The sequence below is a fragment of the Bubalus kerabau genome, chromosome X (genome assembly GCF_029407905.1).
Source record: "Bubalus kerabau isolate K-KA32 ecotype Philippines breed swamp buffalo chromosome X, PCC_UOA_SB_1v2, whole genome shotgun sequence".
Classification (NCBI taxonomy): Eukaryota; Metazoa; Chordata; class Mammalia; order Artiodactyla; family Bovidae; genus Bubalus; species Bubalus kerabau.
This window is the reverse complement of record NC_073647.1, coordinates 150,000,637-150,025,626: the sequence shown is the minus strand read 5'-3', so window position 1 is coordinate 150,025,626 and position 24,990 is coordinate 150,000,637. Positions and strand designations below refer to the sequence as shown.

Sequence of the window (24,990 nt, the reverse complement as noted above, 5' to 3'; positions counted from 1 at the left end):
AAATAGACATGCCTTATGATCCAGCAATCCCACTGCTGGGCATACACACTGAGGAAACCAGAAGGGAAAGAGACACGAGTACCCCAATGTTCATCGCAGCACTGTTTATAATAGCCAGGACATGGAAGCAACCTAGATGTCCATCAGCAGATGAATGGATAAGAAAGCTGTGGTACATATACACAATGGAGTATTATTCAGCAATTAAAAAAAATACATTTGAATCAGTTCTAATGAGGTGGATGAAACTGGAGCCTATTATACAGAGTGAAGTAAGCCAGAAAGAAAAACACCAATACAGTATACTAAGGCATATATATGGAATTCAGAAAGATGGTAACAATAACCCTGTGTACGAGACAGCAAAAGAGACACTGATGTATAGAACAGTCTTAGGGACTCTGTGGGAGAGGGAGAGGGTGGGAAGATTTGGGAGAATGGCATTGAAACATGTCAAATATCATGTATGAAATGAGTTGCCAGTCCAGGTTCGATGCACGATACTGGATGCTTGGGGCTGGTGCACTGGGACGCCCCAGAGGGATGGAATGGGGAGGGAGGAGGGAGGAGGGTTCAGGATGGGGAACACATGTATACCTGTGGCGGATTCTTTTTGATATTTGGCAAATCTAATACAGTTATGTTAAGTTTAAAAATAAAATAAAATTAAAAAAAAATAAACTAAATTCCTTTGCTAAGAAGGGCCTGATCAATGTTGGCTTTGTGACTTCCAAAAACACCATTATTTTCGTTCCTTGCTTCCCTCCTTCCTCCCCCTTCTGTCTTTCCTTTTCTTTCTTATTATACAATTGAGAAAGTTTGCTTTCCATTTATAGTTATTAGAGTACTGGCTCTATTCACCATGTTGTACAATACATCCTTGAGCTCCTCTGACACCTAACACGGTGTGCCTCCCACTCTGCCACCTCTGTTGCCCCTCCCTCTTACCCTCCCCTCTGGTAACCAGTAGATTGATCTCTGTATCTGTGAGCCTCCATTTTTGTTACATTCTCTATTTTGTGGTGTTTTCAGATTCTATAAGTGCTATCGTACAGTATTTGTATCTCTGTCTGAGTTATTTTACTTAATAGTGTACCTTCCATGTTGCTGCAAATGTCAAGATTCCATTCTTTTTATGGGGCAACTTCCCTCTATGCCTTTTTAGCAAATGGCACTGCCACCGCACACGACACGGCTCCCCGGCTCAGTTTCCATCTCTGCACTCACGCAGAGAAACACCAAGTCCTCTTCCTCTTCTCCCATGGGATGTGTATCTTTGAAGCTGAGTCTGGAACCAGTTCTTCCCCCCGCCCCCCACTTTCTGGCAAACTGGACCTTCTAGTCCCATCTCCAACCCCACAGGACCCATCTCCCTCCCTCTTCACACATTTATCCCTGCCCTGCCCTCTCTGCCCCCACTCTCAGAGAACTCGGAGACAAACAGAATTTCACATCAGGTTGATTTTATGTGCATTCTTTATGTATGCAGTTGGTATAATAGTCAACGTCGGTACTGTTGGCCAGTACTCAGCGGCAAGACCCTCGAAGATTTCTCAGGTCTCTGGCCATGCCTTCCAGTCACTGGCTGCCCACGGGTCCCACTCGAATGACACGGGTCTCCACACTCTCTGGGACCTCCTCTGGTCCGTTCTGATGCAGCTCTTCCTTCACCCGGGAACACTGGCTACAGAGCTTTGAGCCTCCGATCTTTCTCAGGTTCCTTGTGGTGGGCGGTTTCTGAGAAGTTTTCTTGGGCAGCTTTGCCTGAAGGTGAGTATTCACTCTCGCACTTGCCCTGGCCACCTGGAGAAAACAAGAGAAGGGTAGAGAATGGCCTTGGTTTGGGGAAGAGGGTGAAGGTGGCCGGGAACGACAGCTTCAGGAGAAGGGGTGTGGGCAGAGAAGGGGTATGTGCCAGGCAAGAACAGGGGAGGGGGTCTTATGGGGTGGGGTCATTGGGCAAGAGGCGTTTGGCTGGGTTCAGCTCACCTTGACATTTGTTTTGGGCCTCAATTGAGAGGAGGTCTTCATCCTTTTGTCCCGGGGAACAGGAGGCAGGTGTTTCCTAACTACTCTGAGGCCTTGGGGCTTCCCAGTCCACTTAGTCATTTTGAGGCCTCCCAGTGGTCTGCTCCAGAGCCCCTGAGCACCCCTATATATACCCCTCCCCAGGGAGACACACCCTCATGCTTTATGAGGTCAGCAAGTCTCTTCCCCAGCCAATGGTGGCCCTGGGTGAGCCTTGACATCACAAAGCCCCATCCTGACACCTCTAGCGGAGGATGGGGAGCAATTCAGATGTTTTGGTGGGAGAAATGAGGCATTTGTACTTCCCCTAAAGAGGAAGTACTCCCTGCCATCCTCATCTCTCTAAGTCAACTCCGATGGGTCACATGGCAGGGAGAGTGTGTCTCCCCCAAAACTTCTCTATTCTATCTATTTATGACTGTAAAAGTATAATGGGATTTAAAAAAAAAATCTGCAAAGGATACAGCTTCAGCAGCCCCAGGTAACAAAAGTTTATTTTCTTTGTTCCATAGTCTCAAAATAACTGACAATTAAGAATGAATTTCAAATAAAACCTGTTTTTCAAATTCAACAAGATCCTTTGTGTTCAAATATAAGACGATTTTGTTCTTTTCAAGCAAAAAAAGTTTGCACCTTGCAGTGAATACTTTGTTTCACTGATGGAGACGTAAATAAAAGCACATCCTGTGTCTTTACCTTGACAATTTGTGTGGTATCACTGTGTATTTTGAAAAAACTTTTTGAATGTGGGATAAGTACCTTCCCTCGGGGACTGCAGGCTGTGCAGGAAGTGATCTCGAGGCCTTGTAAACCATTAAGGATGCTCTGTGGAAGGGAGCAGTGGTAACCATGGCAGCCTGTGTTAGTGACAATTGTTGATCAGGGTCTTAATGAACTCCCTCATAGAAGACAATGAATTTTTAAAGTGAAGTACTAACTGTGGCCGTATGAATTTATATATATATATATATTTATTTATTTATATATGTATACATAGACACACATATGTGTATGTGTTTGGATATACACACACACACACACATGCGTGTGTGCATTTGTATATATGTACACTGAAACTTTGTACCTTGTGAATAATATGTAAAATATTAAAACCTGACATATATGACAACAAGCTTTTCAAACTTAAACCAACAGAATTTGGTGTTGCAGAGGAAAAGTATTTAATTACTGACATTATTTTAGAATAGTGGAGTATGGAGATGGTAATCCAAACAGAACCAGTGTGTACTTGGTTTTATTCTTGTAATAAAAGTCTTCGTGGGCAATGCTCCCCAGTATTGCCTGCACGGGATGTGGGCTACTCCCTCTGCCTCACCTGTGGGAGCCCACTGCCGCATTCTAAATTCCTTTGCCCCAAAGAAGACATACAGATGGCTAACAAACACATGAAAAGATGCTCAACATCACTCATTATCAGACAAATGCAAATCGAAACCACATGAAGTACCATCTCAGGCCAGTCAGGATGGCTGCTATCCAAACATCTACAAGCAACAAATGCAGAAGAGGGTGTGGAGAGAAGGGAACCCTCTTACACTGTTGGTGCGAATGCAAACTAGTACAGCCACTATGGAGCACAATGTGGAGATTCCTTACAAACCTGGCACTAGAACTGCCATATGACCCAGCAATCCCACTGCTGGGCATACACACCGAGGAAACCAGAATTGAAAGAGACATGTGGACTCGAATGATCATCACAGCACTGTTTACGATAGACAGGACATGGAAGCAACCTAGATGTCCATCAGCAGACGAATGGACGAGAAAGCAGTGGGACATATACACAATGGAATATTACTCAGCCATGCAAAAGAATACACTTGACTCAGTTCTAATGAGGTGGATGAAACTGGAGCCTATTATACAGAGTGAAATAAGTCAGAAAGAAAAACACCAATCCACTCTTCTAAGGCATATATATGGAATGTAGAAAGATGGTAATGATAACCCTGTATGCGAGACTGCAAAAGAGACACAGACGTACAGAAGAGTCTTTTGGACTCTGCGGGAGAAGGCGAGCGTGGGATGCTCTGAGAGAGTCGTGTTGAAACATGTATATTACCATATGTGAATCAGATCGTCAGTCCAGGCTCCATGCATGAGACAGGGTGCTCGGGGCTGGTGCACTGGGATGGCCCAGAGGGATGGGACGGGGAGGGAGGTGGGAGGGGGGATTCAGGATGGGGAACACATGTACACCCGAGGCGGATTCATGCCAAGTATGGCAAAAACCATTGCAGCACTGTCAAGTAATCAGCCTCCGATTAAAATAAATAAATTTTAAAAAATAAACTAAATTCCTTTGCTAAGAAGGGCCTGATCAATGTTGGCTTTGTGACTTCCAAAAACACCATTATTTTTGTTCCTTGCTTCCCTCCTTCCTCCCCCTTCTGTCTTTCCTTTTCTTTCTTATTATACAATTGAGAAAGTTTGCTTTCCATTTATAGTTATTAGAGTACTGGCTCTATTCACCATGTTGTACAATACATCCTTGAGCTCCTCTGACACCTAACACGGTGTGCCTCCCACTCTGCCACCTCTGTTGCCCCTCCCTCTTACCCTCCCCTCTGGTAACAAGTAGATCTCTGTATCTGTGAGCCTCCATTTTTGTTACATTCTCTATTTTGTGGTGTTTTCAGATTCTATAAGTGCTATCGTACAGTATTTGTCTATCTCTGTCTGAGTTATTTTACTTAATAGTGTACCTTCCATGTTGCTGCAAATGTCAAGATTCCATTCTTTTTATGGGGCAGCTTCCCTCTATGCCTTTTTAGCAAATGGCACTGCCACCGCACACGACATGGCTCCCCGGCTCAGTTTCCATCTCTGCACTCACGCAGAGAAACACCAAGTCCTCTTCCTCTTCTCCCATGGGATGTGTATCTTTGAAGCTGAGTCTGGAACCAGTTCTTCCCCCCGCCCCCCACTTTCTGGCAAACTGGACCTTCTAGTCCCATCTCCAACCCCACAGGACCCATCTCCCTCCCTCTTCACACATTTATCCCTGCCCTGCCCTCTCTGCCCCCACTCTCAGAGAACTCGGAGACAAACAGAATTTCACATCAGGTTGATTTTATGTGCATTCTTAATGTATGCAGTTGGTATAATAGTCAACGTCGGTACTGTTGGCCAGTTCTCAGTGGCAAGACCCTCGAAGATTTCTGAGGTCTCTAGCCATGCCTTCCAGTCACTGGCTGCCCACGGGTCCCACTCGAATGACACGGGTCTCCACACTCTCTGGGACCTCCTCTGGTCCGTTCTGATGCAGCTCTTCCTTCACCCGGGAACACTGGCTACAGAGCTTTGAGCCTCCGATCTTTCTCAGGTTCCTTGTGGTGGGCGGTTTCTGAGAAGTTTTCTTGGGCAGCTTTGCCTGAAGGTGATTATTCCCTCTCGCACTTGCCCTGGCCACCTGGAGAAAACAAGAGAAGGGTAGAGAATGGCCTTGGTTTGGGGAAGAGGGTGAAGGTGGCCGGGAACGACAGCTTCAGGAGAAGTGGTGTGGGCAGAGAAGGGTTCTGTGCCAGGCAAGGACAAGGGAGGGGGTCTTATGGGGTGGGGTCAATGGGCAAGAGGAGTTTGGGTGGGTTCAGCTCACCTTGACATTTGTTTTGGGCCTCAATTGAGAGGAGGTCTTCATCCTTTTGTCCCGGGGAACAGGAGGCAGGTGTTTCCTAACTACTCTGAGGCCTTGGGGCTTTCCAGTCCACTTAGTCATTTTGAGGCCTCCCAGTGGTCTGCTCCAGAGCCCCTGAGCACCCCTATATATACCCCTCCCCAGGGAGACACACCCTCATGCTTTATGAGGTCAGCAAGTCTCTTCCCCAGCCAATGGTGGCCCTGGGTGAGCCTTGACATCACAAAGCCCCATCCTGACACCTCTAGCGGAGGATGGGGAGCAATTCAGATGTTTTGGTGGGAGAAATGAGGCATTTGTACTTCCCCTAAAGAGGAAGTACTCCCTGCCATCCTCATCTCTCTAAGTCAACTCCGATGGGTCACATGGCAGGGAGAGTGTGTCTCCCCCAAAACTTCTCTATTCTATCTATTTATGACTGTAAAAGTATAAAGGGATTTAAAAAATAAAATCTGCAAAAGATACAGCTTAAGCAGCCCCAGGTAACAAAAGTTTATTTTCTTTGTTCCATAGTCTCAAAATAACTGACAATTAAGAATGAATTTCAAATAAAACCTGTTTTTCAAATTCAACAAGATCCTTTGTGTTCAAATATAAGACGATTTTGTTCTTTTCAAGCTAAAAAAAGTTTGCACCTTGCAGTGAATACTTTGTTTCACTGATGGAGACGTAAATAAAAGCACATCCTGTGTCTTTACCTTGACAATTTCTGTGGTACCACTGTGTATTTAGAAAAAACTGTTTGAATGCGGGGTGTGTATTAGTCCCTTCCCTCAGGGACTGCAGGCTGTGCAGGAAGTGATCTCGAGGCCTTGCAAACCATGAAGGATGCTCTGTGGAAGGGAGCAGTGGTAACCATGGCAGCCTGTGTTGGTGACAATTGTTGAACAGGGTCTTCTCTTAATGAACTCCCTCATAGAAGACAATGAATTTTTAAAGAGAAGTACTAAGACTGTGGCCGTATGAATTTATGTATATATATATATATATATATATATATATATATATATATGTATACATATACACACATATGTGTATGTGTTTGGATATATATATACACACACACACACACATGCGTGTGTGCATTTGTATATATGTACACTGAAACTTTGTACCTTGTGAATAATATGTAAAATATTAAAACCTGACATATAGGACAACAAGCTTTTCAAACTTAAACCAACAGAATTTGGTTTTGCAGAGGAAAAGTATTTAATTACTGACATTATTTTCGAATAGTGGAGTATGGAGATGGTAATCAAAACAGAAGCAGTGTTTACTTGGTTTTATTCTTGTAATAAAATCTTCGTGGGCAATGCTCCCCAGTATTGCCTGCACGGGATGTGGGCTACTCCCCCTGCCTCACCTGTGGGAGCCCACTGCCCCATTCTTAATTCCTTTGCCCCGAAGAAGACATACAGATGGCTAACAAACACATGAAAAGATGCTCAACATCACTCATTATCAGACAAATGCAAATCAAAACCACAATGAAGTACCATCTCACGCCAGTCAGGATGGCTACTATCCAAACATCTACAAGCAACAAATGCAGAAGAGGGTGTGGAGAGAAGGGAACCCTCTTACACTGTTGGTGCGAATGCAAACTAGTACAGCCACTATGGAGCACAGTGTGGAGATTCCTTAAAAACTGGCACTAGAACTGCCATATGACCCAGCAATCCCACTGCTGGGCATACACACCGAGGAAACCAGAATTGAAACAGACATGTGGACTCGAATGATCATCACAGCACTGTTTACGATAGGCAGGACATGGATGCAACCTAGATGTCCATCAGCACATGAATGGACGAGAATGCAGTGGGACATATACACAATGGAATATTACTCAGCCATGCAAAAGAATACACTTGACTCAGTTCTAATGAGGAGGATGAAACTGGAGCCTATTATACAGAGTGAAGTAAGTCAGAAAGAAAAACCCTTCTTTTTGTATATCAGCAAGATGGAGGAGAAAGGCAATTGGTGCCCAAAGGGTTTGGAGATTGGTCCGTGAGGTAATAACTTTTAATGAGCCACTTACTAGCAGGATTGACTTCAGAGGCTTAGGTTCCACTGAGTGTTGTCCTACATGCTGTCTGTTTTCTTTGGACATTCCCATCTGGGTAGCAAACCTGGAGAAGATAGAGAGGATAAAGCCATAGTGAAAACAGATGCGAGCTCCTTAATCAAATTCAACTATCCCCCCATCCCTGCCATGTGTCTTCAGACAATTAGAGGAACAACAGAGGAAGAGGACATTTAGTCTTTTTACTCCTCAAAACCTTGATCACATCCTGTTTCTTTTTCTTCTTCTTTTCTATATTCCTGTTCTCTCCCACCTTGCTGTATTATTGGAATGATCAGAGAATGGGAAGCAGAGAATGTGGAGCAGCTCCAGGATAGTTATCCATAGAATATTGCCAATAAGCTCCTTAAGGGGCTTGTGTTCCTTTTCTCCTCTGTGTAACAAACCAGAGAATATGGCATTGAAACATGTATAATATCATATAAGAAACGAATCGCCAGTCCAGGTTCGATGCAGGATACAGGAAGCTTGGGGCTGGTGCACTGGGATGACCCAGAGGGATGGTACGGGGAGGGAGGTGGGAGAAGGGTTCAGGATTGGGAACATGTGTACACCCATGGTGGATTCATGTTGATGTATGGCAAAACCAATACAATATTGTAAAGTAGTTAGCCTCCAATTAAAATAAATTTAAATTAAAAAATATATATATATATACAGTTCAAAAAAAAAAAAAAAGAAACCCTGTTTTGGAGAAACTCTACTACTGATGATTTAACTCATCCCACTCAAATTGTGCCTAGGGGAGGATGTACCGAACAGTGTTAGGATGTTTGTGGTCACTGCCTTCACTCCATTTGGGCCAACTGATCTTGAGAGACTTGCTCAGCACCTCACAGAATTCATGCTCCTCCCAGAACTCCCTGCTTATGTTGAAGATTAACTCCCGCATCTGTTCTTATCAGTCCACCTAACAGAGGCAGCTCGGTACCTGTCTGCTGGGGATCTTTCCTCAAATCCTCTAGTGCTACTGGAGGCTGCAATGGTTGGTGGCAGTGGCTGTTGGCGAGTACACAGCTCTTCATATTTCTCCCCAATGGCAGATAACAGCCAGTACAGGCCATCAATTATAGGCTGACGGCGCCTTTGGAGTTGTTTGACAACTGAACAAAGTTCCTGTGACAAAAAGAGAAGACTCTAGCCCAGGAGCTTGGGACCTCTGGGGCCCATAGTCTCAATCACCCTCAGCACACAGGTACACAGAAACTCTGCTGTACCTAGAGAGGCTCTTAAGACTTCCTAACAGATACTCAACATTTACTCCTGAGAAGGTAAATGAAAGGTACAAAAGCTAGGTCCTTTAATCAAGTGTCACGTCTTGGATGTATAACCTTGGACAAGGCACACAGGGTCTCTGAGCCTTGGCTTGCTTAACCATAAAATGAGACTACTGAAACTTCCAGCTTTAAAGAGCTGTTTTACAGGCCTAATGAGAAAACAGATGCAAAAGTGCTGTAAGTGAGTGGTACTTATTATCACCGTTGAGTCAGAAATCATTACCATACTTGTGTCAGGGAGAGGCTTTGCCTGAGATCTGGCATAGGAGACTGATTATGGGCTGTGGAAGGCATCAGCCTTGGTTGAGAGGACAAGGGAAGGGAGGGCAGGACACTTACCACTCGGCACGGAGACTTGTTCTCATTCATTCGTCTCTCCAGCAGCAGATATTCAATGATCTCACCAGGCGTCAGGGCATCCATCTTATCCTGCTTGTTGGCCAGGCTAAAACCAGGCATTGGAAGATTTTGAGGGAAGAAGAGAGGATGAGTGAAACTGAGATAGAGACCAAGGGCAAGAAAAGAAAGGAAAGAGGGGGATATCCAGTTCTGGTACAGCTGCTCCATATCCAGGGACTAGCTTTTAAGCCATACCCAGTAAGGTGATCCAGACATTTTTCTAGCCAGCTCTCAATGGAGGAAAGAACAGCACAAGTAATTTGAATCCGAGATAATCCCCAAGCCTCATTTCTCACTTCTACACTACACCATCAAACTTTAATTAGAATTTCTAACTGGGATAGGAACAAATTTGGAGCTTTTACACCCTTCCCTAAACTCTGTTCATGCTTGAGCTGGGGGTGCTAACAAGGAATAAAAAAGGCTAAAAGGGCATGGGGAGGATTGACAGGCCACCTGAAATATCACCCTGGAATAAGAGGTAGTGGCATAAGTCTCGGGCACTCTGCCAAGGGAGCAGGCCACTGGCATTGAATATACAACACAGGAGTTTTCTGCCTTCATCTCAGGGTCAGAGACTGAAGCCAGAAAAGAGAAGCAAATGTAGGGAGGCAGTCTTCAGGAAGAGTTGACAAATGGGTGAGGAGGGTGTGTGCATTTCCCTTTGATGCTTGCCTTCAAAATTACCTTTGCACAATTAGATAATAGGTTCCCCCATGGCAGTGTCTGGTAGAAAGTGGCTCTTGAAAACAGCCCATAGAGGACTGGGCCACTACCCCTCAGCCAAAGAGGAGAGGCGGTCGAATTGGACGTGATAGAGGGACCACCTAGCCCTTCCTCTGTCTACCTCTCTTCTAAAGGCTCAGAATGGAAGGGAAAATTGGACACAAAGGTAGAGGCTTACAGTAGGATGGGTTTCCCAGCCACTCTTTCATCAGACAGCATGTTGGGTAAGATGACCTTCACTTCCTGCATGCGCTCCAAGTCACTGGAATCCAGAATAAAAACCAGCCCATGTGCCTGAGCATAGTAGTTTGGCCAGATTTCGCAGCCCTGCATGTCTCCTTTTAGATCATCGACGGAAACTTCATAATTATCCACCAGGAGTCTGGTTAGTTCAGAGTTTGAACAACTGTCCATCCTACTCCTACTAGGGAGTTCTATGCATAGGGGAAGAGAGAATGAAAGAATTTGTTAAATGATTATCTGGACCTTGATTACAGCCTGCCCTCAGGAATCCTATGGAGGTGTCCTGGCATCCTGCTCATGCTGATTCATCTTCCTAAACCAGCACTTTGCCCACACTACCCTATCCTGGCTCAGTAACCTTCCTTGAGTGCCTGCTGCTCTGAAGACAGAATACAAACTCTTTTACCTCCTAACCTGCCAGATCCATTTCTTCCCTGACTGGTATCCAGGGTCTCTGGTACCCAGCCTCTTCCTCCCTCTGCTTCTTGACTCGTGTGCCTCCCTATCCCCCATTCCACATGCATGTCAGGCTCTCCCTTGCCCCGGGCCTTCACAAGATACTATTCCTACTGGTTAGAACACTTTCCCACTACTCTGCTTGGTTAAAACCTATTTTGTTTTTAAAAGGTCAATTCAGATCTTGTTTCTTCTAGAAAATTTTCTTAACTCACACTACCATCCCCAAGTGCGGATAAGGTGCCTTTCTTCTGGGCTTACCACTACCACAGCACATGTATGCTTAGTCGCTCAGTCATGTCTGACTCTTTGTGACTCCGTGGACTGTACCCTGCTAGGGTCCTCTTTCCATGGGGATTCCCCAGGCAAGAATACTGGTGTGTGTTGCCATGCTGTCCTCCAAGGGATCTTCCCAACTCAGGGACTGAACCCAGGTCTCCTGCATTGCAGGTGGATCCTTTACTGTCTGAGCCACCAGGGAAGCCCATGTTACAGTGTTATAAATTCTGTGACTTATTTATCTGGGTTATAAACTGCAACAGGATAGAAACCCCTTCAGTATTTGCTATTATATATTCACAATGTCAAGCACAGAAACTGGCAGACAGGTGTTCAATAAATATTTGTTGAATGCATCTGATGAAGCTCTTCTCTCCCATCCTTTCTTTAAGGCCCAGCTCAAGTACCACTTTCTTTAGGAAGCCTCGCTGACTGGCCCAGCTCTCGCTTCGATCTCTAGTTAAGCACATGATGTGTTAAACTGGTCCTTCACCTCATTCTGTGCATATCCTGCCTCCCCAGTGAAAATATAAGCTCTGTGAGGGAGGGGCTCTGCATTCCCTTACACATAGTAGGTGTTCAGTAAATGTTTATGGGGCCTGTTACTGTGGAGGAGAGTATGAAGTCCTCTTCCTCTCATATCTCCTAGAAACCATGCCAAACTCAGACACCTTTGCCCTTTCAAGGCTATGGCCAGACCATACAGTCCCACAGGGCATTCCACCTCTCACTCAGCCCCCGGAGAAATGCAGTTCAGCATTTCTGTAGACACATTCCAGTCTATTAAACCGACAGCCTGGCTTAGCTCTCTGCCCACATTAGTAGCAAGATGATTTTTACAGATTCTCTACACTCATATCTGGGAGTTCTAAGACCAGAATCAGTAGCTTCTTATCTCTAGTTTCAGATTTACATGCGACATTTTCTATAGGATTGCTAGAATAAGTTGCTTAGCTGAGAAGTTAACAGGATGCTTTCAGACCTTTGGAAATGTATGGCTATACACACATGTATGAGTATACATAATATGCCTCTATATGTGTGTATATGTACATATTATTACATTTTACTATCATCTCATAGTGTCCTCTTCTGATTTTGTTAGTCAATGATTTAATTATAGCTTTCACAGATCATATAATTTTCATTCACAATTTTATGTTATTTGTTATGTCTATATTAGACTACTTAAAAATAATAAGTGAATAGGTTAAAACTCTAAAGGTAATTTTTAAATCGTGTTTTCTATATCAAAGCAAACTTTATGTTTTTTCCCTGTTATTTCTTTGTATTTGCAGCCTTACCAATTCTCCAATAATTCAATCTATTGATGGCAAACCCTAAAAACCATCAGAACTTGCTCTCTGACGATGTACATTTCTCTTATTTCCTCTATTAATTTATAAACACTCTGAGGACAGGTACTGAGTCAAATCCATCTCTATATCCCTAGCAGAATGCTACATAAAGCATAGTTTGGGGATCATCTGCTTTAGAGTTACATGGGGGTGATGGTTAAGTCCCCCCCTGTGCCAAATGAATAAGAATCCATACATTTGGGACACAAGCATCTGTATGTTTAGCAAACTCCTATGTTTAACAAAATCCCTAGGTGATTCTTCTCACCTTATATTTTGAGACTCACTGCCTTAAAGAGCAGTAGAATGTATGCCTGTCTCAGAATTATCTGGTGCACCTGTTAAGATTTTTTATTCCCTGGGCCTTCTCCAGGCCCAAATATCTGAACCTTCAGGTCCCCTGTGAGTTGGTGTGATTCTGATTTTTGGCTCTCAGTACCCACTCTGCACACCAGGATCACCTGTGGAGCTCTTAAAACCTATGACACTAGGCCTCATTCTTTGAGAGAGAGAGAGATCTGGGGTGGGGCTAAGACAGCATTTTCTTTTAAAGTTCGAAATATATATCTAGGTTTGAAACTGCTTTAAACGCCCTCACTTGCCCCATATGACCATGCCAGACAAAATAGTTATAGTGAATGATGTTGTTGATGATAATGGCTTATGTCCCAAAATATTTTATAGCCAGTGTCTTCAAATGTTTACACAAGTTACTGCTTATAGATTGGAACTTCCTCCCTAGGCTATCATCTGTTTTCAGCAATTATAAACATTTGCAGGAGCTTATAGGGGGCAAGCTATTGCATTTTGGGTACAGAGGAGTCTACTAGTCTCTGGAAGTCTTACATGGACAGAGGTGGCCTGAGATAATTCTTCAGAATGTGACATTAGTGGAAAGTTGCTTCTTAGCCATAAAAACGTCTCTGTGAATGAAGTTTATGAATCAGCCCCAAGTTATTCATCAACCACAAGGCAAGTTAAACAGTAACAAATTAGACTGCAAGCTCGATCTTCTAGGAATTAGAATGGAAAGCACATGCTATTCTCATAGGCAAAATAGCATAAGGCTAATTACAGTTGAGTGCTTCCCAAAGATGGCTATTAGAAAGGCCTGGGGTGTTCTTCATATATCCCCAGGCCCCACCCAGACTGGATGGGAATCTAGGGGTGGTGCTGAGTTGGGCTTTAAAAATCATTCCCTTTATCAGTAACCTTGTGATTTATCTTGGTTCCTTGATTTTCTTGCTGCTGTTTAACTTTTTTTTTTTTTTTAATTATCATTTCTGCCAATCAGAGATTTGGGAGAGGCAGAATCAAGTTTGCTGCCTGTAAGGTGGAATACCAGGCTGAACCACTGGCTGAAATGTCAAGGTATTACACTGGAGATTTGGTATTAAACTTGCCTGTCTCTGAACTGACACCATTTCTCAAGCTCCAACCCTCTATATGAACTGTCAAAAAGAGTTCCACGTTATTAAAATTGTTCAGCATCCCACACTTGTCTCTCTTATCTAGACCAAATTCCACTTTAGTTGAGCTCTGACACTAGACACTGTTTCAAACTTGCTCTCCTTCCTTATCAACTGCAGTGCTTTGCATAGTCACAGTTCATTCATACTGACACTATGCAAAGACCTTCAATTAGGATATCTTGTAAAGGGAGCAGGTAACAGACATTACATAATCAGGCTGATAACACCTGAGGAGAGGTGTGTGTGTGTGTGTGTGTGTGTGTGTGTGTGTGTGTCTTGTTCGTGTGTGTTAGGAAGTGTTTACCTTCAAATGAGGTAACTTAAGTGCCATGAAGTAAGGGTAGGAAGGAATGATATTTCATTGGTCACTGGGACCCAGGGGAGACCTAAACTAGTATCTAATGCTCTCAGTTCCTTACGTCTCTGGAACGCCTCCACAAGAACAGTTTTCCCTGAGTTGTGCAGTCCAAGGATGATGATGGCTACATGTCTAGAAATGGATAAGAAAAATGAGTCAAAGCCTTAAAAGTACTGTTAGTTCTCAGTCTAAAAAAGAATTATACTCTTGGTGTCTGGGGCTCTGCCTGCAGTAGTCCCAATGCAGTCATAAAGACACAGCCAGGTGGTAGAAGGTGGAGTGGGAACTACTCCCCAAAGCCTCCAAGGACACTTTGCTTCCCTGATTCACTTGCCTTGTAGAACTGGCCATCCTCCCCCAACCCTGCCCTTAGTCTTGTAGACACTACCTAGTCATGCCCCCTAATAATATATATCATAAGGATTTGTCCTGTGAGGGACTATGGCTAGGTACATTGGAGGAAATGGTGGAACAGGTCTAAGGAAATAATTACAGTATTACCTTTGGGTCTCTTCAGTTGTCTTTAGATGACACCAGCAGGAGGTCAGAAGCCGGAACATGATTCAGCTTAGTTCTTGAATATTAAGGGAAATAAGAAATCATCCCATGGTTAACTCTGAACCTAAATTAGCTTATGAATACACAGAAACTGATAAACAGACTGGGACCGTCAAAAGTCCATTATTTCATTCTGTCCAACCTTGTTTATGTCATGGATGGGGTGCAGGGGAACCGATTATCATCAACTCTAGTGGCAAAACAGTGATTTCTTATTAAAGCAACCTACACCAGCATGATGGCATTAGGTGTGGCCTATCCCTTCAGCCATAGTTCATCCCTGTTAGGAATATCTTTATTCAACCTTGGAATTGGGGATGGGGTGGAGAAATGCGTTGCCTAAGTAAAAAGGGTACTTTAGACAATTGCTTCACAGTTAATCCATGTTATAGCATGTATTAATATTTCATTCCCTTCTATGGCTAAATAACATTCCATTGTATGGATATACCACATTTTGTTTATCCATTCATCAATTGATAAGATGTTTGGATTGTTTCTACTTTTTGACTCTTATGAATAATCCTGCTATATATATGTGTGTGTGTGTAGGATTGTATAAGTTTTATATGGACATATGGTTTCAGTTCTCTTGAGTATATACCTAGGAGTGTAATTGCTGGGTCATATGATAACTTTGTGTTTAACATTTTCAGAAAGTGCCAGATTGTTTCTATATTTTACATTCCTACCAGCAGTTCCGGATGGTTCCAATTTCTCCACATCCTCATCAACCGTCGTTGTCTTTTTGTTTAATATTAGTGGGTGTGAAGTGTTTGTCTATTGGGCTGGTCAAAAAGTCCATGAGATCTTAAGAAAAGCCCAAATAAACCTTTTGGCTAACCTAATGATTGTGGTTTTGATTGACTGTGTGGATCATAATAAACTGTGGAAAATTCTGAAAGAGATGGGAATACCAGACCACCTGACCTGCCTCTTGACAAACCTGTATGCAGATCAGGAAGCAACAGTTAGAACTGGACATGGAACAACAGACTGGTTCCAAATAGGAAAAGGAGTACATCAAGGCTGCATATTGTCACCCTGCTTATTTAACTTATATGCAGAGTACATCATGAGAAACCCTGGGCTGGATGAAGCACAAGCTGGAATCAGGATTGCCGGCAGAAATATCAATAACCTCAGATATGCAGATGACACCACCCTTATGGCAGAAAGTGAAGAGGAACTAAAAAGCCTCTTCATGAAAGTGAAAGAGGAGAGTGAAAAAGCTGGCTTAAAGCTCAACATTCAAAAAACAAAGATCATGGCATCTGGTCCCATCACTCCATGGGAAATAGATGGGGAAACAGGGGAAACAGTGTCAGCCTTTATTTTGGGGGGCTCCCAAATCACTTCAGATGGTGAGTGCAGCCATGAAATTAAAAGACGCTTACTCCTTGGAAGAAAAGTTATGACCAACCTAGAGAGCATATTCAAAAGCATAGACATTACTTTGCCAACAAAGGTCCGTCTAGTTAAGGCTATGGTTTTTCCAGTAGTCATGTATGGATATGAGAGTTGGACTGTGAAGAAAGCTGAGTGCCTAAGAATTGATGCTTTTGAACTGTGGTGTTGGAGAAGACTCTTGAGAGTCCCCTGGACTGCAAGGAGATCCAATCAGTCCATTTTAAAGGAGATTAGTCCTGGGTGTTCTTTGGAAGGACTGATGCTAAAGCTGAAACTCTCATGCGAAGAGCTGACTCATTGGAAAAGACTCTGATGCTGGGAGGGATTGGGGGCAGGAAGAGAAGGGGATGACAGAGGATGAGATGGCTGGGTGGCATCACCAACTGGATGGACTTGAGTTTGAGTGAACTCCGGGAGTTGGTGATGGACAGGGAGGCCTGGCGTGCTGCAATTCACGGGGTCGCAAAGAGTCAGACACAACTGAGCGACTGAACTGAACTGAATGTCTATGTATGGGGCCCAGAGCTGGGGGAAGCTCTGGTTGGGTTACCAAAGTACTTAGGCTGATACTCAGATGGGCTTTGGTTAGCTCTCTGATGATTATGTGGTGAGTATGTATCTGCTTATCAATGGATAACTTAGCAGGATTCTGCAGAATCACCCACTGTTTTAGAGAACTGCTATCCCCAAATAGAGACTCACATTTCATAGCATTTCTTATTAGAGCATTGTTCATTCCCTAGGAAATCATTCAGATTCCCATAAGGACCTCCTGGAAAATAGGTCTGGCTTATGCCCTTCCAAAGGAAAACCTGATATGTGGCCTGTGATCAAAACCAGCCTTATTCCAGCTTTGCTCATGATGCTGATAAGACCAGGAGCCTGAAACACCACTGTCTGATTGTCTGGGTTCCATGGTAGCCATCTCCCTTTAAGACAGAAGTAGCAGCTTCATGTCTGTTTCCTGATAATTGCAGAGCTTCCTAGCTTGATCTCAGACAGTCTGTATTTGTTAGTACCACTAAGAGAGGTCCAACTGGCATCACACAAATTCTTCCTTGAGAACGTATCTTCAAGAAGGATAAGTAGGATAACCAAGAAGGAAAATAATTGGACTAGGGATTATCAGGTCCTTTCACTTCCAGCACCTCTCCTGGGTACTCTAGGATGAAATCATCTAAATTAAACCTACCATTTTCAGAATTCTTATCTACAGAATGGAGATAATGATATATTTTGCTTACCTTGAGGTGGTTAACTATGTATCTGATTAGAAGTTGGTTCTTTTTGAGAGAAAGACTTAAAATGGGTAGAGTAACAGGAAGATGTGTTGTGCCTTCTAGCTTTCTTGCCAGAGTAACACAGCTCAGTTGCCCCCTTATGCTGGCTGTCAAGGTTCTGACATATCCATGGTAACCACTGCTTGGTTTATAGCAACCAAACTCCTATCTCCCTACCTTGTCTGATTATATAGCTAATTACTAAATTACTGAATTTTTAGTCATCACGTTTTTAAGTTTACAACGTATCTACATAGATCTTACAGTGTGTCAGCACTCATTTAAGCAATCTATACATAGTCAACTCATTTAATACTAATAACATGGCAAAAAGTAGGGGCCATCATTCACAAAAAGGTTAAGGAATTTGCCCAAATGTACCCATTTAGTAAGTGGTAATGCCCAGAATTCAAACCCAGGTGGTCTAGTTTCAGAGACTGTGTATTAAGGGTCTCACAGGCTGTGTGAGTGAGATTTTTAGGGGCCAGAGAAACTACCGCAGCTCTGGGCCTTTCCATCTTTTCTGGACAAACTGTACTGTACTCCTTTTTAAGTCAACTTTAAAATAAACTTTTATAAGAACAGTTTTAGATATACAGAAAAGTTACAAAGACAGTACAGAGAGTTCACATTATACCCTGCACCTGTTTTCCCCCTTTATTAATAGTATTGATCTAACACATATAGACTACCAGTTATTTTTCCAGCAAAAAATGGGTTTATTTGGGATCAACAAAGAATTACAATTTGGGGTCTGCCATCATAGCAAGTCACACACAAGTACCCCTCACAGCAAGGAGGGGGAAAGGTAGTTGGTTGGGCTATACTAAACAAAAGAGCCGACTGGGGGAATTTAGAGCTTGAAGTCAGAGAAGGCAATCGCACCCCACTCCAGTACTCTTGCCTGGAAAACCCCATGGACAGAGGAGTCTGGTAGGCTCCAGTCCATGGGGTCGCCAAGAGTCGGGCATGACTGAGCAACTTCACTTTCACTTTTCACTTTCATGCATTGGAGAAGGAAATGGCAACCCACTCCAGTATTCTTGCCTGGAGAATCCCAGGGACAGAGGTGCCTAGTGGGTTGCCGTCTCTGGGGTTGCACAGAGTCGGACACGACTGAGCAACTGAGCTGAACTGAAAGTCCATATATCGTCAAGATCATAAACATTGGAGATCATATGAAAGATTTGGCAGACAAACTTCTGACAAGCCTGATCTAACTACCTTGGGAAAGCTGTTCCATCAGATGTTGTGTGCTTCAATTCTGGGAGCTATTTACTGTCAGGTCACCAGATGATGTGCAGGTCCACTCAGGGTGTGGTGCTTTCTCTCCATGTGTCATACGAATCCAAGAGTCTGTTGCCTGGAGTTTCATGGCACAAGGGTTGGTTGGCAGTACCTGATAGGGGTCTCTCCAGTGAAGTTCAAGAGAATCCTTCTGAAGGTGTCTTTTCCAGTATATGAAATCTCCAGGTTGCAAGGGTGCTTAAGGTCTTCATCTCCGGAGAGTGCACTGTGAAAACATTGCTCTAGCAAAACATGGTTATTTTTAATAGAAGCAATTAGGCCTTCGCAACACCGGAATATTTCTCATTTCATCAGCTGCAGGTTAAACAGTGCAAGAGCCAAGTGCATTGAGTGTCCTGTGACTATCTCAAAGGGTGAGAGTTTGAATTCCACAAGGGATGGATATAAGATTTAGAAGGATCAGTGGCAGTGCTTTTGGCCAATATATTTGGAGGGCCCATACAGATTTTTCCAATTGAGTTTTAATAATTCCATTAGTGCATTTGACTAAACCAGAGGATTGAGGATGCTAAATGCAGTACAAGTGTTGTAAAACTGGCCAAACAGCACAGATATCAAAATATCTGACCAGTAAAATGGGTCCCTTGATCGTTATGAATTGTGGGAGGATTTCCCCAGGTAGGGATAATATTTTCCAGAAAGACCAGCCACAGAAAAAGCAGTAGCCTGTCTGCAAGGGAAGGCTTAAGTCCAGTGTGAAAACATTCACACCATGACCAAAATGTATTTATATCCCTGAGATGGGGAAAGTTGTATTAAATCCAATTGCCAGACCTTGCATGGTCCATTAAGACAGTTTAAAATGTTTGGAAGCAGTAAGAACAGGCTTCCCTGGGTTGTCCTTTGGATTAGTGGGGCAAGTGAGGTAGGCACTTTTTGCAACTTTGTAAATGTTTCCCCACCAATATTGATTCATGAAAGATGGAATTTTGTCAGTAGACCAATGATCTAATGCATGTACAATGGTTAGGAGTATAAATTTTGGAATCTCTAGTAGGACTGAGTTGTTATTTGATCTGAATCAGAGCTTTCTCTTTTTATCAAACCAAGAGTTGAATTTCCAGTCTTTTTCCTTTTTTGAGACCAATTGTTGGGCTTCTCCAGCCAGTTTTTCTAAGTTATCATTTGGGGAAATACCCCTTTGTATCATGACAGAAGTTTGACTGCTTTTGATTCCTTTAAGTGCAGCGTTCCTTATGGAACTGTCAGCAAGGTAATTTCCTTTAGCTTCCAGGGAGTCAAGTTAAAAATGCCCTGGAATTTTAATAATAGCTTAAGTGGCAGGTAAAAGTACTGCATTCACTAATGTTTGAACATAGGAGCCATTTTAAATTTTATCTCTACTGAAAGTTAGGAAGCCATGTTGCTTCCACAACATTCCAAAATCATGAGCTTCTCCGAAACCATATCTACTATCAGTATAAATTCTGGCAGTTTTGTACTTGGGTAAAGTATGAGCTTGTGTAAGATCACATAATTCAGACTTTGGGGCTGAAGTAGCCATTAGTAAAGATGCTGCCTCAAAAACAATGAAAGGAGTAGCTATAGCATACCCAGCACAGTATTTACCATGATCACCTTTTAGATAAGAACTATCAGCAAACTTTGAGAAGTCAGCATTACCCAAATTATTTTCTTGCAGGTCATCACAAGGCATCAGGATATGATCTATCAGCATTAAGTAGTGGTGAGAGACTTCATTGGTGATGGAGGGCAGAAGAGCAGCAGGATTAAGGTTATTACAACCTAAAAGAGTTATGTGAGGAACTTAACAAAAGGACTTCTTAGGAGGTGAGGCAGCTGACTGAAAAATATTGAGTGTGATGAGAATTCAGAAGGGCTTCTACTGCATGAGGTACAAAAATGGTTGAATGGAATCCCACCTCAATCTTTTTGATGACCTTAACCAAAAAGGCAGTGGCAGTAATGGCTCTAAGGCAAGTTGGAAAGACAACTTAGAAGGCTGCAGGCACCCAAGGTGCTTAATTGGTAACAATCTTTTTTTCTAATATCCTGGCTCTTTGCAATAATAGCAGGGTAGACCTGTGCCACAGTGTACAGTTGCTGGCTTTAATACTCTGTGGATAGATGGTGGTTCTCATGTTTTTGGGTGAGTACCCCAAATGAACTATATTCCTTTTCATATATAAAACCAGAAGAGAGAACCTGATCACTGGATGCCCAAGAGTGTGTGGGTGCATCAAACTCTCCTTTAAGGCCTTAAAGACTATTTTGTCTGGTTCTTCCCATAACATTGGGTTGAGGTTGCTCTTTAGTAAAATATACAGAGATTTGGCCATAAGAGAGAAATTTGGAATCCAGTTTGAGTAATATCCAACTAGCCCGAGAGAACCTCACATGTGGCACTTCATTTTGGATTTTTGGAAGCTTAGGACATTATGAAGCCTTCTGGGTTCAGGTATAGCCCTTTTTCTGGTATCAGGCGTCCTAAATATTGAAGGGGTTTGGGAAAACTGCAATCTTCCCTTGGCAACCTTATGTCCCTCTAAGGCTAATAACTTTAGCAAGTGGATGCTGCTTTCCTGTGAGAAGGCTTGAGAAGGAGAGCAAAGAAGCAAATCATCTACACAATGCACCAAAGCAGAACCCCTAAGGAACTTTGTATCATCCAGATCAGCCTTCAGGATTTCTGAGAAATAAAGGCTCTCAGTAAAACCCCAAGGCATTACTGTACGGATGCATTGTTTTGTTTTCCAAATGAGGCCAAAAAGGTATTGGTTAGAATGCACTGCATATATCAATTATAGTAAAGAATTTGCTTCTGTTGGAAATGGATGTTAGTAGTGTGTGAGTTAGGAATAAAGGGTGTCCAGGGATAAGAGTCTTGTTTATTGCTCTGAAATCCTGGACAAACTTCCACCCTCAGCCCTTAGGTTTCTCGAGGGTAAAATCAGGGGATTATAGGGATTAGTATAGGGATAATGATGACTTGTTATCTTCTATTATAGGCTTTTTACCTCGAAGGCCTTCTTTCCTTACAGGGTGTTGATTCATTCTGGAGAGAAATTTGGGGGTATTTATTTGGATCTTGATGGGATGTGCACTGTGAATTTTACCAATATCAGTTGGAGATTTTGCCCATAAGGAGGGTGGTATCTGATCCAGTAGGAACAAATGATCAGTGTGTCCAGAATCAGCTGTAGTACCATCAAAGACAGAAGAAATAAAATATGTCAAAGGGTCATTTAATTTACCTGATTGACTGCTTTGATGACTACTGTCAAGTTGTAGAATTATTTCCTCCTCATGGGAGAGAAAAACTCTGGCATGATACTTCCCTAAGAAGTCTTGGTCAAATACATAGGTAGGGGTGGAGGAACTGAGGAGAAAATGTTGTGTGTTTCTCAAAGGGCCTAGAGAAAAGAATGGCTTCAGAGATAGGAACCTTTTGAAGTTCATTAGAGAACCCTAGTATTTGAACTATCTTAGTACTCCAAGGCAGAGACTGTTTATTGTAGTGGAATTGAACACCAAAGAGTGTGGCTCTGGTGTCACTTAGGACTGGAAAAAAATTTATCCTTAACATGCAGAAATGTTATTCAGGATCATCAAAAGGGAGGGATTGCGAATAGCTCTTATAGTTCCTTTGACTCCTGTTATTGAGAATTAGGGGGATGTTGGAAAGACGACTTAGAAGGCTGCAGGCACCCAAAGTGTGAAAATTGCTAACAATCTCTTTTCTAATATCCTGGCTCTTTGCAATAATAGCAGAAACTAGGAGGGTTTTGTTTTTGTTTAGGGACCTCCATTTGCTTGAATTGAACATTAAGAATTTTAGCAGTTTTCCTTTTACATGACTAATCTAGAGTGTGAGAGACCTGGGTTGCCAGATTAACTAAATCTGGACTGGACAAAGTTTCCCATTCAATCTTGGTCCTTTTTACTAGAAGAGAAAGATCCTGTTTCAGCCCACTAATAAAAATACAGTTGAAAGCTACCCAAGTGGAATCAACATCTGAAGGAAGGTAAGAATTTTCTTTAAGTACATTCTGAAGTTGATCATAATACTCATGAATATGTTCATCAGATGTTTGTGTGCAAGTCTGAATTTTGTTCTAATTAACAGGCTTTTGGAAAGCCTTATGAATTGCTCTTGGAAATCACTTAGTGATCGCCTGATCTCCCAGTTATAATTCTAGAGAGCTCTCAGGATTTCCCCATTTGTGAATTTTCATCCAAATTTAGGCCTGGTCTTCATTGACAGGCATATGAACTAACTAATCTAAGTCAGAGTCGATAAGTTTGAATAACTATATTATATTCTTCACCAAATCTGTAAGGATTTCAGTTACCTTGGGAAAATCTTTGACTACGGCTTTGCAGTTCCACTTTAGTCCAGGAGATGTAAAATAATTAAGAGTCTAGCCTCTGGATCCTCTGCAGACTTAATTTTAAAGAGACGGGTTCTGATAAGTTCAGAGGAAATGGCACAGGGGAGTTTCAGAGAAAAGGGAAAGTTTGGCAAGAGAATTAGTTGGGCAAAAGAATTAGTATGGGGGAACTGAGAGTTACAGATGAGGTATCAGATCAGATCAGTCGCTCAGTCATGTCCGACTCTTTGCGACCCCATGAATCGCAGCACGCCAAGCCTCCCTGTCCATCACCAACTCCCGGAGTTCACTCAGACTTAGGCCCATCGAGTCAGTGATGCCATCCAGCCATCGCATCCTCTGTCGTCCCCTTCTCCTCTTGCCCCCGATCCCTCCCAGCATCAGAGTCTTTTCCAATGAGTCAACTCTTCGCATGAGGTGGCCAAAGCACTGTCGTTTCAGCTTTAGCATTATTCCCTCCAAAGAAATCCCAGGGCTGATCTCCTTCAGAATGGACTGGTTGGATCTCCTTGCAGTCCAAGGGACTCTCAAGGGAAGAAGGAGGATGATGCCAGAGGCAGAGTCAGAGGAAAGGAACAAGATGACACTGGAGACAGTATCCAAGATACAGAAGCCAGGGACAAGGAACATGAGGCTTTGGCAGCCATTTTGTCTTTGCTTGCCTCAGTTGATCTTAAAATCTTACATTGCAGAGATGAAATTTTAGGCTCCTGATAATGCATTATCAGGAAATAATGAAATATACTATAGAAATAGGCATTCCATTCAGTTTTGGAAATTTTACAGATATGGCTGTCCAATTTTGTTTTAAGAAAAATAAGTTTGGGATTTCAGTATTTCTCCATAATCCCCATTGATGTTCTCAATTGCCTTTGGTTAGGTTGGTCCATTTCCTTAGAAATGTGCATGAGGAAGGACTACAGATTTTTAAACATAAAATCAGTCAGAATTCTTGTAAGGGCACCCTCAAAGTATTTAGGTAATTGGAATCACATTTCTCAGAGGTTTTTCTTTGGAGTAAAACAGTAATTTTCAAACAGCCTAAATAGCTTAAATGGGCTCAAACACCCTGCAGGCCTATATCAGCAAGTTCTAAGGGAACAGTCTAGTTTTAAAGGAGCCAGGACAAAGGCTGCTCGGCACAGCCTAATCCTGAACGAGGCAGGCTGAAGACTGAACAGCACAGTTTCAATGAAACAGCTCCTGTTCCAAAAGAAATTCAGCTAAAGGCTAGCATAGTTTCATTTGGAATAGCAGGCCGAAGTGCTTAACTCACAGACAGAATAAGGCTTTAATCAGAATAAACCTCCAGGAGAAACATTTACCCTCAGGCCTCAGAGCTGGTGATTGAAAAAAAAAAAATCTCAATGGACTTTTTAGGTAACTTACCTATCTGCTTACTAGCCTCAGAGTCGTTGTGGGGTCTTCTCTGTATCCTTGCATTGGACACCAAAATGTTCACCTTAAACAGTTTGCCAGTTACTTCTCCAGTAAAAACCGATTTACTCAGAATCAGCAAACAATTATACCCTAGGGTCTCCAACTATGGTTGCCACCAACAAAGCCCTCTGCCTCAGGCGAAAAAGACTGTTACGGAAAGGAAGTGGCAAAGTCTAATAAGAAGACAGATCATTGGATGAATTGAGAGTTCCAAGTATAGTGGCTTTTCATTGGCTGAGTTGTGGCAATCGCTCATTGGCTAAACTCTTGCCAGGTGAAAAAAGGAAGTTTTT

General features: G+C 42.8%; 1 protein-coding gene across 1 annotated transcript; it reads right to left on the bottom strand.

The window, feature by feature from the left end:
- Positions 1-1,778: 1,778 nt before the first annotated feature.
- Positions 1,779-24,990, bottom strand: LOC129640234 (ADP-ribosylation factor-like protein 13A). Its single transcript, XM_055565441.1, has 8 exons — positions 24,647-24,990; positions 14,851-14,923; positions 14,411-14,481; positions 10,362-10,617; positions 9,398-9,503; positions 8,713-8,897; positions 7,636-7,827; positions 1,779-1,803 (listed from the first exon to the last, which is right to left on the bottom strand). The coding sequence occupies exons 2-8, from the start codon at positions 14,907-14,909 to the stop codon at positions 1,779-1,781; spliced, it is 894 nt and encodes a 297-aa protein (XP_055421416.1). The 5' UTR covers positions 14,910-14,923; positions 24,647-24,990.

What these genes read in the sequence shown, in the direction of transcription:
- LOC129640234 (XM_055565441.1), bottom strand. Translation starts at nt 14,909, where the DNA reads ATGTTCCGGCTTCTGACCTCCTGCTGGTGTCATCTAAAGACAACTGAA. An exon ending in GCTGGGAAACCCATCCTACT is followed by an intron (nt 9,504 to 10,361) that starts GTAAGCCTCTAC and finishes GCCTGGTTTTAG; the next exon opens with CCTGGCCAACAAGCAGGATA. An exon ending in ACAAGTCTCCGTGCCGAGTG is followed by an intron (nt 8,898 to 9,397) that starts GTAAGTGTCCTG and finishes TTTTTGTCACAG; the next exon opens with GAACTTTGTTCAGTTGTCAA.